This window comes from Centroberyx affinis, unplaced genomic scaffold, assembly GCF_046629955.1.
Source record: "Centroberyx affinis isolate AG114_WGS23_722 - 3 ecotype Tasmania unplaced genomic scaffold, CSIRO-AGI_Caff_v1 ptg001273l_1, whole genome shotgun sequence".
NCBI classification, from domain to species: domain Eukaryota; kingdom Metazoa; phylum Chordata; class Actinopteri; order Beryciformes; family Berycidae; genus Centroberyx; species Centroberyx affinis.
This window is the reverse complement of record NW_027279782.1, coordinates 95685-109888: the sequence shown is the minus strand read 5'-3', so window position 1 is coordinate 109888 and position 14204 is coordinate 95685. Positions and strand designations below refer to the sequence as shown.

The following is a 14204-nucleotide window of genomic DNA, read 5'->3' as shown; positions in this document are numbered from 1 at the left end:
ATTAGTATGAATTGTGAGTTTGGAACTGAAAGCTATTACTTATTGTTATTGTTTCTAGTTTCTAGTTGTTCTGAATATGGAGAGTGAACATTTCGTAGGAAATACGGACTGTGATCTCAGCCCTAATCTACTGTTTTCAGGCACCATGGTGCATTTCACAGGATGCTTACTGATGTGCTCTGTTGAATATGATTGCTAATTCACTGATAACCTGTGGTCACAGTTGGGGAAATGTATTCCAGTAACTCATTTCCTTTTGTCTTAATGTCCAAGTTAAAGAAAGATGAAAGCTGTTAGGTCAGAATACCAACTCTTTTCTTTGTGGAAGTACACATTACTTGAAATTACAGAACATTTTGGTCAAATGTACGCTATAAAGTAATGAATGTGAGTGTTTGTGAAAGTGATTCAAAACAGACATAGGGAATCATATATTGTTCTCCCACGGAAAGTATAATAAAACAAATTTCTTATAAAGGTAATGGCTATCATACTGCTTTCAAGAAGTTACTTCCCCCCCATATCTCAGGGTTTACTGACTGAAAGTATAATAAAACTAATTACTTATAATGGTACTGGCTGGTATACAAGAAGTTACTTTTTCGCCATGTCCCAGGGTGGACTGCTGGTCTGAATAGTAATTATTCATGACCAAACCTGAAACACTAATCTCAGCTGTCTCCATATGACGTAAAGACTAAGGCACTGTTCTCTAATGCATTATTTAGAGGAAAATTACTTGTGCTACTGTGTTTTGATGGAAATCTCTGAGAACTGTCTATGACAGGGTTTACAAATTAATGGTAGACTAAATGGCATCAATGAGGGTTTCTGTAACTGAAAGGAGCAGCCAGTCTAGGTAGCTAATGCATGATCCTGCATGCCTTGCTGGAAGTGTTTGAACTGTGATTGAGTGGCTTTGCAGTCAGCCATGTTCGTGCCTTGTCTGCAGGAGTGTGTGGAGGCTCATAAGGCACAATTACAGAGGTCGTTCAGGCCTTCCATCCTCTTGGGATAGGCAGCTAGCACTCTATGTCTGGCTTGGATGGCAGGGTGGTGCAGTGGTTAGAGAGACCGTCCTTCAATTGGAAAACGTGGGTTCATGTCTCCTTGTTGGCAAACGTCCGCCCTGCTGAAGTGTCTTTGAGCAACGGAGCTGTTCTGTGGCTAACTATGTGCTCTGACCTTCATGGGGGAGGGGGCAAATGAAAAGAGAATTTATAAGAATAAGAAACTAACACATTATTATTGTTTATTAAATTGCAAGTTGGAGAAACACTGTGACTGTCTTAGTGGCTGCAGACACTTTAATGGTACAGTTTCTATCACAGAAGAATCTTTGTTTTTCAGGACCATGTCAGCAGAGTGGGATCCAATGAGTGTAAAGCAGATGAGAAAATGGAAAGAGGGCAAACTGTACAGACTGTCCTGTGTCCCATGACTAGAATAGCATAAGAGACAAACAGAATGTGTTTCTATCAGACAGGAAACCACATGGACGGATGCGTAATGACGATTAAATTGGGATGCTGCATACAACTGGATCTTTGTCACTCTGACCGCAGAGAACCTCTCCTGTTAATACTTCCATTTTCCCCACAGATAGACAACATTACACTGCCTGGGACTAGAACATCAGCAACTTCCTTTATGTTTCTTAACTGTCCTGTCAACAACGCTCCACCACCCCCTATCATATTTATTAGATGTAATAATATTGTGACCTTGTCAAGCGGGGAAACTACCGTGGAGGCTATGGATGTGAATCTCTCCTTCTAAAACCAGTTTGATATGGATCTCAATACATATTTAACGATTCAATACAGGAAAGATGTCTTTGAGCAGGGCAACAATTCAATATGATGGCATTCATTTTTGATTTAGTACAATTTGATCCAGTGCCATGAAGAGCAATGCAGAGTTTATGTTGCCCTTATTTTGTCTGTTCGGACATTATCCAGCTAAGAAACAGAAATTGCACAGTCGCACATTTCACTAAGAGACATAATGTGCTTTTGATTGATATTTATTTAGCTCTTGACAACACAAATGAACTTCTGAATGTTCCCTGCATTTTACATTCTTTCAGCAATGGAAAAATTTAACCTACTGTTGCAATATGAAAAAAATGTCCTTCCTTACACCCCTGTCACCCAAAAAAAAGAAATTAAGGATGACACTAATTGGTCCTTATAATATAAAGCATTGGCCCTTATAATATGAAGCATCCAAATGAAACCACCGTGAAAGTCATTTGTTTTTGGCGTCAAGTTGTTCACTGAATATTCCTACATCACATTAACACAATCTAAGCTACAGACACATTCACTAAGGGAGGGGCTAGTCGTCGCAGTGTGAGACATGGAGAGAGGAAGAAAGATACAAAAGAAAAAAACAATGGATACAATTTTAGCGCCCCCCCTCCCAGGTTTTACCTGGTCCAGCTGTACCTTGCAGGTCTGACCTGGTCTTCCCAGTACAAATTGAAAAATCATCACAGTCCTTGTGGAGGCATCTGCTCCACTTTGACTGTGTGCTGCAAACCAGCGAAGGGAGCTACATCAGCATGAACTCACACAAACCTCTGTGCTCCTAAAATCACCTCCATGTATTCCCTCTTCATACATACCAAATTTTGGTGATGTTGGATTCACATAACTTTAGTGTAGCTACTAAAGTGACCTTCATGTTTTTTGTTTTGGTTTTCCTTTTTTTTCTTTTTTCTCCACTCCTGTGGGTCTAATGATCTGCAGAGGCAGAGCGAGAGCTGCGGTGTGCTTTGGTTGTCCTTCATGTCAGGTGCTCTGTCCTTGCGGCAATTCTCTGTCTTCCTTTTCTGACATGTTTTTTTCTGTTCTCATCCACCCAGGCGTTTTGCTGAACAGCAAGCACAAGTCTACAGAGGGAGTAAGATGCAGGCTTATTTTCACTGTATGCAATCTGCCTCTGTCAACATTTTCTGCAGGAGCTCCCACATTAGGAAAGCTCCCCCGCCTGCTGTAGACTGGGTTAACGCTGTGTTGTTTAACTTTCACTGAAATTATATGTGTATATTTTTATGTGCATGCATACTTGTGTGTGCCCATACGCATGTTAAAGAGTTAGCGTAGTTCCTAATGTACCCCAATTCAGACATTTTAATTAGTCTCCGACTGCTCTGGCATTTGTCAGCGAGTCTCATTAGTGAGGAGCCCACAGTACCCCTGTGCCTTTAATCTCTCTCTGTCTGTTGTCATCCCACTGTGAATTGGGATCTCTATTAATTCATCTGACACTGTGACCCTCATGGCCAGCACATAATTATTGCTTGTGCTAATGGTTTTTCTATACTACAGTGAGCAGTATCCTTTTGCCGTCGGAGAATTTTCCCTTGCTGATGCTCACTGCCTTTAGCTGAACATCACCTCACCATATTGTGTGCATTGCTAATTTGTTTATGCGTACTTGTGTCTGTGTGTTTCGTTCTCAGGTGACTTGGGCAGAGCAGCAGGTGGTGAAACGGAGGAAAAAGAGGGATGTCTTCACAGAGCCTTCAGATCCCAAGTTCAGAGACCAGTGGTACCTGGTGAGTGTGAGCCCATCTGGACAGAAACACAGCTGAACAAAAGTGTGCGTGTGGTCAGTGTGTGCAGGTACCATTAGAGTCCATTCAGCATTGCACACTGGTTGATCTTTCTATCCGCCCAAAGTCAATACAGGTAATTAAATTTGGCTGTGTGATGTCTGCCCCAGTCAAAAGACGAGCCTGTGTGAATCCATGCCGTCTTTGTGTGAAAGGCTCGATGCTGCTGTGTGTCTTGTTTGCAGAACAAGCACAAGTTCGAATGACTTCACCTTCAAGTTTCTGCTTTAAAAATAGCGTGTACACACACACTGTGCCTTTAACTGCTGAATTGCTTTGGTTTATTTTAGGCCTCATACAGCGCAACAACAAAGAGAGAATACAAAGAAGTGATTCAAGTTGAAGCGCTCTCGTTGTTCAGTTGATTGATTTTACATTTGATTTGAAGAATGCCACTGATACACTGGCCTATTAAATGCGACAGTAACAATTTCTGAGAATTTCTGTTGGGCTCCTCCCTTCCTTCAATTACTGCGAGGGCGCTTTAGGCAGGAGGAGGTTCATTGTGATGCAGAACAAAGAGACTTGCATCACCAATTCTTCAAAACGCCTGTGCTTGAACGGAGGCAAACTCAATTCCCTGGTGTCCTGGAGCTGTTAATGGTAGGTTGAAAGGGGAAGCGAGTGTATAGTAGCCTGTTGACTGGCTGCACCACAGTGATTAAAGGGGTAAATGCATCCTAGAAGATCTCAGTCCTTACACAATGGTTGGGTATTAATAGAATTTTATTGATACTAGTACCATGATCAATAATACTCATGGATATGCAATAATTCCATGCAAAAAATGTTTTGAAAAAAAAAAAATAGCACTGTTATCTCTTTTCTCCACCGCAGTAATAAATATTTAATATATTTAATAAATTGTTTTATAACATATTTTCAAATAAAATCATGCTTTCTAATTTGTGTGAAAAATTGTGTGATAAAAGTGTCATAATTGTCGGCATCTTATGGAGGCAAAACAACCCAGCATCCCATTCCCTACCACGTAAAGGTTCAAAGTAAAGCTATGTATTTATTTTACAAACATGATACTTGCTGTGGTCCTTTAAATAAATATTTTACTTGTTTAAGTTGAAGACAGTTAAATAAAGATTGAAGTCTATTTAAAAACACTTAGGTGGCTAGCAACTCTGTGTAATGCAAATGCAGTGAGCAGTTTGCTGACCAACTCTGTGATTAATGGAAAAAAAACAAAAAACGCTCATTTGAGCTGTTTACCCTCGCCTGCTAGACTTGGCATTAGATCTTCAAATGGTGTTCGATTTATTTCATAGTTGTGGCCATTTAATCTACAGCAGCAAAACCTTTTGATATAATTCTGACATTGATTTTACTAGGCATTGCTAGTCGATGTATTCTGCCTCCTGTTATTATCTGCATTTGAATTACTGATTGCTAATACTCATACTTAGTATGTATAATTTCTTAGTGGTATTATAATGTTATATAATTATACCATATACACTAATATACTATATTAGTTAAATTCTTACCCAAAGTTAATAACTTGGGGAATAGATTATTTTTTAAGGTTCCAATTAAGTAATGTGGTATAACATTTAATATAAATGTGCCCATTGTGGGACAAAGTATCAGGGCTTTCAAAATGGAGCAGTGATCGTGGACAAGTGATATACTGTAGAAAAGTATGTACTTATTCAAATTAAAGAAAAATTGCTTATTCGTCTTGGAATAGCTGAATATGTGACTTCAGAACTACATTGTCATTAGACACATGTCATCAATTAGGTCTACCTGTCGAGTATCGATGACCTATGGGATTGAGTGACACCCTTAGTTGGGTGTAGGTTGTAAAATCTCTAAGAAATGACTTTACTTCCATTTGAACCCTGATGAAGACCTGTATAGGTCGAAACCGGTCTGTCTTTTAACAACCAATGACCATGTTACAATAAAGGCTTTCTATTTTAACTAAGGTAACTTGTTTCTGCTCCACACTTATTTTTCCTCATGTGATGCACCAAACCTTTTTTCTTCGACAACATCTGCCATTTTCTTGAGTTATATGAGAAAAAGAGTCCTTGAGCACAACACATTTTTTTTATGAGCTGAATATGTTACTTCTCTATATGTTAAATTCTGAAATAATTGTGTTTATTAGATGTTCTGTAACAAGGGTAGCTGTAGTAAAGGTTGTGGGGTTGCAGGAGTGTGCTGCTGTGCTCCTTCCTACCGGTTCCAGGTTATATGACAGTACCAGTGAATCACAGTCTCTCCCTCATTAAAACTGAACCTTGCTGGCCAGAGCAGAGTGTGGGTGTGTTGGGTGGGTGGGCGTCCGTGATAGGCAGATGCTAATAGTCAGCATGTCTCAATTCCGATGAATATTTAGTATTTTTGGTTATTTATCTTAAATGATGAGACCGTTTTTTTCTACTGATAAACGATGGGCAAGCCTCAAAGCACAGATCTCAAGCTGTAAATTTGCTCTTGCGCTTAAGATTCCAGCGTGCAGATGGACTGGTGAGATTAAAGAGATGCATTAAAATTACTGGAAGGGAAAAGGCTTATTTGATGAGCAGTTATTCAAAATGAAATGTTTTACGTGCCTCTCTCACACTTATTCACTCAATACTCCAAATGGCCTTATTCAATCTGAATAAGCATTGCGGATCACACCTTTTGGCTGTAATGGATTTTCTTCTTGGCGGTTTAAGTGTCAATGACATTACAAGGTTGCAGAACAAACCACATCTTGCCTCACAGACTGAAGGCACGAGGGTCTGAAATCCAAGGGGAAAAGGGGCTGGATGGTATGTCAGACGAATTATATTTAACTGATGGTGCATTTTCGAAAGAAGAGCTTTGAAGTACATAAGACAGACATGGCATTTGACCAAAGGTCAAGTTGAATGTCAAAAGCGTATCAGAATGCCTGCAGAGCGATCGCTGTGTGCCATCATCCAGTTCGCTGGTGCTTTGCTGACGGAGCCACTCATTGGTATTAACTGATAAGAGACGCAAGCTTGGCACTGTTGCTCTTAATAGTGAGTGTAGAGGCTGTCTACAACCTTGTAATACTGCCTGCCCCTCATAGGGAAACTTTCCCTTTTCACTGAGGAAGATTGACTGATATTCAATAAGTACTACATAAAACATTTTCTCCTGAATGCATTACTCAAAAGCTCATCCTTCATCTAAATGTCCTTAAATGATTAATTTTTTTTTTTTTTAAAAGAGAGACAACCATGCCAGATTTTCAGCTTTAAAGCAGGCACTTCTCAGCATTTAAGTGTCTCTCAGTTGATTCAGTTCTAACTGTAGTTACTGTTGGCTTTCTCCATCCTCAGTACAACGGGAACCACCGTGACCTGAACGCCAAAGGTGCGTGGGAGTTGGGCTACACAGGTAAAGGGGTGGTGGTGTCCATCCTGGACGACGGAATAGAAAAGTACCACCCTGACCTGGAACAGAACTACGTGAGTATAACTCTGATATGAGATAAGATGAAACTTAAATAATCCCTGAGGAGAAATTGGGTCACCGCAGCAGCAAAGAATAGGATATAGATAACAATGGAACAAACAGAACATATTGAAGATTAAAGATACTATTTCTCATGCTAATCCAGAGCTCCTATTGGCTTGAAAGGATTATCGCTATGTGGACAGATTTAGAGGTTAATAGTTGTTTACAGTTGGCAGATTTAAGAATATATCAGTGTACAAAACTGGCTTTATGAATTTCAGAAGAAGCTGTCTCTGCACCTGACTCAAACAGCTTATATGTCTCTCTTTAGGACCCAGATGCCAGCTACGACGTTAATGACGGAGACCCGGATCCTCAGCCGCGATACACCCAACTTAATGACAACAGGTAGAAACCTATGTGGATGGCAATTCGATTTTCACTTTTCTCTTTGTCTTGTGGTGGGCAACGCATCCACCCACTCTAGCCCATAATGCAAACTATGTGGGGGGACATAACAAGATAACATGCATGCATTTATTCATTCATTTGTCCTCGTTTGTAGCTTACAGGATAGAGATGTGCTCCAGTCTCTGTCACTTTCTGACAGCTGACATGTAAATACGCCCGTGGCTGTTTTTTATCCACTGTTGAGTCTTAGGGCGCCATTTATGAGACCAAATCCAATTAAAAGCTACAGCCAACAGGGTTTTTTTTGTCTGGGAGACTTTCATTTTCTGTCATTTCATATTTTTTACTTTCCATAACTGGGCAATTACTGGCTAACACAAACCCCGCCTGTAACTCCCAAGTTTGTAGATTTGCTTTGGCCTCTTAAATCACACAGGTACCACCAGGGCATTTCTGTAGCCTGGTTTAAGTAGAGCAAATCTGATCTAGGATTAAGTGAGTGTGTGGAGAAAGCAGCTTCATTGCACCGGCCTCTGCAGATGGCATTAGGAGTTGTTTACCACCACTGTGCTGTCTTACTGAGAACTGATTGAATTAAGTTCATCTGCATTAATGGAACAGAGCAAATCTCTTGGCTCTGGAGGGCCCTGCTCGTCTTCCTTCACTCCCACTGCCTGCCTCCCCTCTGACTTTAATTTGTGATTTGCTGTAATCTGCTGTTTGTGGGCCATTGGCCAGTGAGCCTTTTTTTATCTTGAGGCTCACCATGATTACTGATGACAGGCAGAGAAGGTTATAGTTAGGCACTGGTGGAAATCAAACGTCCCCAACTGAGACGTGGGCCTGGAGCAGGCACCAGGCGCATGGAGGCCGGGGGGGGGGGGGGTACAGCCAGAGCTGCAGAATGACCCGTTACTAACTATGCTAGTGCCGTATCAACTCTCTAGAAGCACTGCAGCATGTGTAGGAGGCGGAGTCTTACTATGGAGGAAGATGTATAAACACCCTGATACTAAAAATGAACTTTACTAGTGCAGGGCATTGGGCAGGAACACACACACACACACACACACACACACACATAGACATAGACATACACAAGTTATCACTGAATGTTTTCATAAGCACAAAAACAGTGCAAACAATATGCCATGGCCTTCATATTCACCAGATCTCAGCCCAACTGAGCACTTATTAGAGATTCTGGAGCAGTGCCTGAGACATTATTTTTCACCGCCATCAACAAAACACCAAATGATGGAATTTCTTGCGGAAGAATGTCACATCCTTCCAGTGCAGTTGCACACATTCAGAATCTATGCCAAGGCACGCTTAAGCTCTTCTGGCGGCTCACAGTGGCCCAAAGCCCAGCTAAGACACTTAATGTTGATGTTTCCTTCATTTTGGCTGCTCCTGCTTCCAACCTCAGCTCACCCCAGCTCTTATCTCTTGCCACCCAGCTCTCCGTGGCTTCCCTGTGGCAGGACCGAGAAAGAGTGTGTGTGTGTGTGTGTGTGTGTGTGTGTGTGTGTGTGTGCGTGTGTGCGCGTGTGCGCGTTTCCCTCTCTTTACGGTGGGCTGGTGCAGATGCGTGTGTAAACACCCCGTGGGCGGGCATGGAACTGCATAAGGTTGTGTAAGTCTGTGTAAGAGCCTGTTCCCTGCAGAAAGCCCGACTCTGTTCACCTCCATAAAGCTGTCTTTCTTTCCCAGCATGTGAGGATGGCTCTGTAGCAATGTGACCATTCAGCCTTATGTTTGTCCAAGACAACATGTGATCTAGCTGTTTCTCTTTCCAGGGTTTCCTCTGACTCGGATCAGGATGCTCTCCAAATCCACATTTTTGCCTTCTCTGGGTTAAACTTCAGAAATTGTCGCTCTGAGTGGAGAAAAACAAGCTTTGCCTCCTGATTTAGTGCAGGACTAGCTAACATCAACATCATTTCAACTATGGCAGTCAGAATCACTTTATTCACCAAGTACAATAAATATACAATAATTTGTCTTGATGCCATTGGTGCAGAGACAAATTGACAACTAAGACAGTAACACAGTACATACTGACACATGGTAAAGGGACAATAGGATCTCAAGTACAATGCAAGGGCTGTGTGCCGACTGTACATATCACTCTGGAAATATGCAATCCTCATGCAATGATGGATGAAAGGAACTATTTATAAACAGTGTTGCAAACAGCAGGCTGATTAATTTTACTACACCCTACATTAGTCTCTCTCAAGACGTTTTCTTCGTATTCCTCTCACCGCGCTCTATAAACATTACCAGACCTTTTGTCCTGCAGGCCAACTCATTAGTAAACTGATTAAGAATGAGCAGAAGAAAACAGTTGTCCAGATTTACCTTTGAGGCTCAGCAGCAACCCAGAGACTAATGATCAGCCAGTGCCTCTGTCCAAGAGAGCTGCAATGATTTTTTCAAAGTAATTAAGCTAATGTAAGTTAGAAAAACCAAGTGAATGAAAGGCACCATGTGCCAGACTGTGGGTGTGGGAGGATTGGGACTCATACTAAGGAAAAACAATGCTACTGTGGACATGAACATATTTCATTGTAATGTCAAAGTGATAAGAATTATTTATATGCTGAAATCAAGTTTGCTTATTTTATTGAACAGGTGAAAATATATTTCTTGGTATAGCCCTCAATTTCCTTTTGTAGTTTTTAAAAGCATTTATATTATGATAAATGAACAACGTGGGTGCCTCAGTGAAAACTTATGGATATAAATGTTAATGGAACTTTTGATTGGGTTTCAAATTTTGATGAAAGAGTCAAAAGGATTGTTCAGCCTTGCTATTGCAATTTCAACAGCTCTTTCTAAAAGAGTGTCATTTTGGCTTCTGCCAACCATGAGAAAGTTATCCATGTTTTTTATTTCTTTTTTACTACACCTCCCTGTAGTCTCGCTTTAGTTAAAAGTCACTCATTTGCTGCTACATGTACCACAGATTGCAAATTCAGATCTTGTCGAGTATTATCTCATGTAGCACCTTGGAGGATTGCAACACTTTTATACTTTTTATAAGCCAAATAACTGCTTTTGGCACCTTTTTTCCTTAGTACATCATGAGCCAGTACAGGTTTGGGCAGATTCTTTTTATTTTTTTATTCTCCAATCTATGTACTATACCCACTGTGATGTCAAGGCGGCCGTATCTGTATGACAACAGTGTCTCTATAGCTCGTCTCTAGAGAGAAGTAGTTTAGGTGTTGCAGAGAGATAATGATTCTGCCAACTGTGGGTATGAATACTAATCTTGTTGGTAGCCTCGGGCCTGCAGCCAACTGTAGGTGCTGTAACCTGAGTTAGTCTCTGAACCAGACCCTGCTAGGAGGCATGTCTGGCTGTTAGCAGAACAAGACTTCATTGAAATTGCTCTTTGTTCACCTTAATCTCCTATTATCACTATCACATATGTTGAGAGAATCCTGAGCTGTTACACAATTTATCAAATACAAAGGATGTTTTGAACGTCCTACAGAATTCTCCTATTTCTTTCAGGAAGTGTGTGTGTGTGTGTTAGTGGGTGTGGGTGTGTGTGGCAACTGGGACATGAGAACAAGTGAAGGCATGAAAAAAGTGTTTTAAAATCTAAGCATACGCCCTTCATAACTGCTGTTGTTAGTGTAGTTAGAAGAAAATTGATGTTGTGAGCAGCGCATACCACTTGGTCTTTAAGTGGACAGTTTGCTTAATGTTGCCAATTGGGTAGGCGCCCACACTAATTGACTGTTGCTTCTCTGAGATTTGTTTTGGTCTGCTGGAAGCTAGTCTAAATCTGAGTGGCTGAGCATTCAGCATGCCCAAATGCAGCACATGTCTAGACATGAGTGCAAGACAGGACCACATTATGCATGACTGTGTTAAACTAAACCCTGGGCTATCTCACACATTTGATTTACATTTTTTGCTGTGAAATTTTATTGTGTAAAACTAAATATCCATTTGCCAAAATAGCCAAGATAACAGGAGCGCTGTTTCTGACAAAATGCCTGTATGGATCATGATATCTCGTGGTATTAATCTGCCATGCATTTCCTGAGAATAATTGGCTATTTGTCAATCATGTAATGTTTGGTCAGCGTATTTGAACATAAATTAAACTGATTATGGTTTGAAGGTTCTTTATTGCTCTAAAGTAACAAATGCAGTAGCTTACACGGTCAAAGTAAAGTTGTATTCAGCCATTTCAGTTCATGTTGATACCGTTTAGTACAGAGCTTGGCAATTATTCCTCATGGAGAGTCACATGAAGACTCAGCCATCACACACCAGATGTATTCTGTTTTTTTGGCAACAATGACTTGGCTTTACTACATGCAGCTAATACACTCAGCTGGCGTTGATTTCTGTGTTACATGCACAGCGTTTTGACATGCAGTTGAATTTGCATGTAACTGTCAAGTCTAAAAAAAGATTGTTGAACTTACTAAGATTTATGTCCAAATGTGTTTGTTTACCAGGATGGGCAGATGGTCCTGGAATGGGATCAGAACAGATCCAATTGAATAAAACCCTTTGAATGAATTTCACCACATAATCCTAATCCATCTCTGGTAATGTAATCTGAGTGTTTCACTTAGTCACATCAGCATGCTTCGGATTGCTTCAGACAATTATCACATGGTGGAGATTTCAAGTTTGAGGCATAAGTAAGCATAGTGTTCATTTCTGTTAATGTATTTAGATTTTTTTTCAAAACTGGGTGCCGTTCAGAGTTGAAATATGCCTGTTATCTAGTAGCTGACTGAAGCCTAAATGAGTCTGCCAGTGTGTCAGAGGGGCATATTAACGCCTTGCTGTGTTAATTTATCTGAGCGACTTGTTAATGAGTGATTGAGCAATGCCTTCCCTCCAGTGACAGGCAGCTCTCTGTTCCTGCGGACCGTGTCTGGCTGTGCTTGACAGAAGCGATTCCTTTGATGCCCTCCTGTCCTGGCTCTCACCTCTGTAGCCTCCTTCCTAAAACCAAGGGCCTTGAGGTTGGGTCCAGGCTCGATTTCATGTTGGCGTCAGTCTTGTCAGGGCATCACATCACTAGAAATGTTTGTAAAAGAGTTCAGAGCCCCCATTCACTCCTGTAGTCATTTCTAGCCCTGGGTGTCAGAAGAGTTTAACTCTGATAGTTTAAGGCTGAGCATCATTACTGAACAACCTGTTGACTGATGAACTTGCAGAATCAACTTTTTCAATCAGATATGGAATAACGCATAATAGGGAGATTTTGGGGAAAACCACTAAAATATTCAGCGTGTGCGTCCTTTGCAACATTTTAAACGAACAGCAACCAATTTAATGAAGCATTATAGTACATTATAGTCCTACATGTGTTAGTCTGACACTTGCCTTATAAAGCTCAGTGCGGCTTCAAAGTATATTTTTCTGAATTACAATAATTTACTATAATTCTGTCTCTCATTTCTATCCATCATTTACTCTCCTTTGGTTCAGGTCCAGTGTGGTTTATCTCTTTGCCGGGCTTGTTTGCCTAGACAACCAAAGTTTTCCAAACAGAACTATTGGTATGACTAAGCCACACAGTATCATTGTTCACATTCATCTATAAATACTTAAATAATTATGTCAGGCTATCTTGTGTTGCCATTGGATTGCATTAAAAATGTGATTGTGTGCAGTCAAAACCTATGTGGTTTCTATGTGGTTCCTATTTTAGTGCTGTTTTCACAGATCAAGTATGTGTCCGCAGGCTTGCCAAAATATACTTGGCACAAGTTTAACTGATCAATGTTTTATTCCATTGTTTTGAACGTGGTTGCAGTTCTAGTCTATAGAGTAGTCTGTGTGTGCTAAGTTCTGCTTTTGAAAGCAGCTACTTCTATAGATAAAACAGGTTTTGTGATGAATTTTGTAATTTTGTGCCTACTGCACCTAATTGGTTGAGTCAGCCTCAGCTACATAAAAAGTGATTTGCCCTGCAAATTACTTTCTGTCACTTTTTCCACTAAATTGAGTCTGACAAAAACCATTACCAGGAGAAGTTTATTTGACTTATTTAAAGCCCCACACCTCAACAGGACATTTGACCTTGTGTGTCATCTGCTTGACTAAACGCTGGCGATTGGATCCACACAGAGCATTCCTGCTGCCAACCTGCAAATCAATAGTTGAATGAAAATATCATTGTGTCACAGACTCCTGCAAGTCACGTTGAGCAAGTAGCAGGGAACAAGCTGCTTTCACAAGCAAAATTACCAAAAGTTTTCCCCCCACCAATGCACTCTCATTCACGTTCTTATTCACCAGAGCAGTTGAGCATACAGATGTGAATGGGAACAGTAATGGGATATCATCTTGTATCCATTTTATCACTCCCAGGAACATGATTATGCAAGTAGGTGTTGCATAATCAGAATCAGAAACCATGGGTTTTGCCACTGTAATAGGATTTGTCTGCCATGAATGAGCCCACTCCAATAAGTGAATGTAATGAATGTGTCAAAGGGATCTTTGGGAACGGCTCAGACGACGACTGGGAGTATAAGCCTGTGCATGCCCCGCATCCCATCACAGACACCTGAGCTGCCCCTTATCAGCAGCTGCATCGCTTCCAAACACGGATGCTGTAAGACATTCAACTCCAAAGTCAACAGACCAGCACTTCCAAGAAAGTCAAGATAAAGCTCACTGGAAAACCTTCCACATGATAAAGTGTCTGTGTGTGTGTGTTTAGTCTTGTGCCTGTATTATGTGC

General features: G+C 40.8%; 1 protein-coding gene across 6 annotated transcripts in view; it reads left to right on the top strand.

Moving 5' to 3' along the window:
* Positions 1-14204, top strand: part of furina (furin (paired basic amino acid cleaving enzyme) a) — an 87587-nt gene that overhangs the window by 52038 nt on the left and 21345 nt on the right. For all 6 annotated transcript variants that reach the window (XM_071525178.1, XM_071525177.1, XM_071525180.1 and 3 more), the window contains exons 4-6: positions 3470-3565; positions 6940-7068; positions 7389-7465. In XM_071525178.1, coding sequence (XP_071381279.1) covers positions 3470-3565; positions 6940-7068; positions 7389-7465 — 302 coding nt within the window. The remainder of the gene's footprint in view (positions 1-3469; positions 3566-6939; positions 7069-7388; positions 7466-14204) is intronic.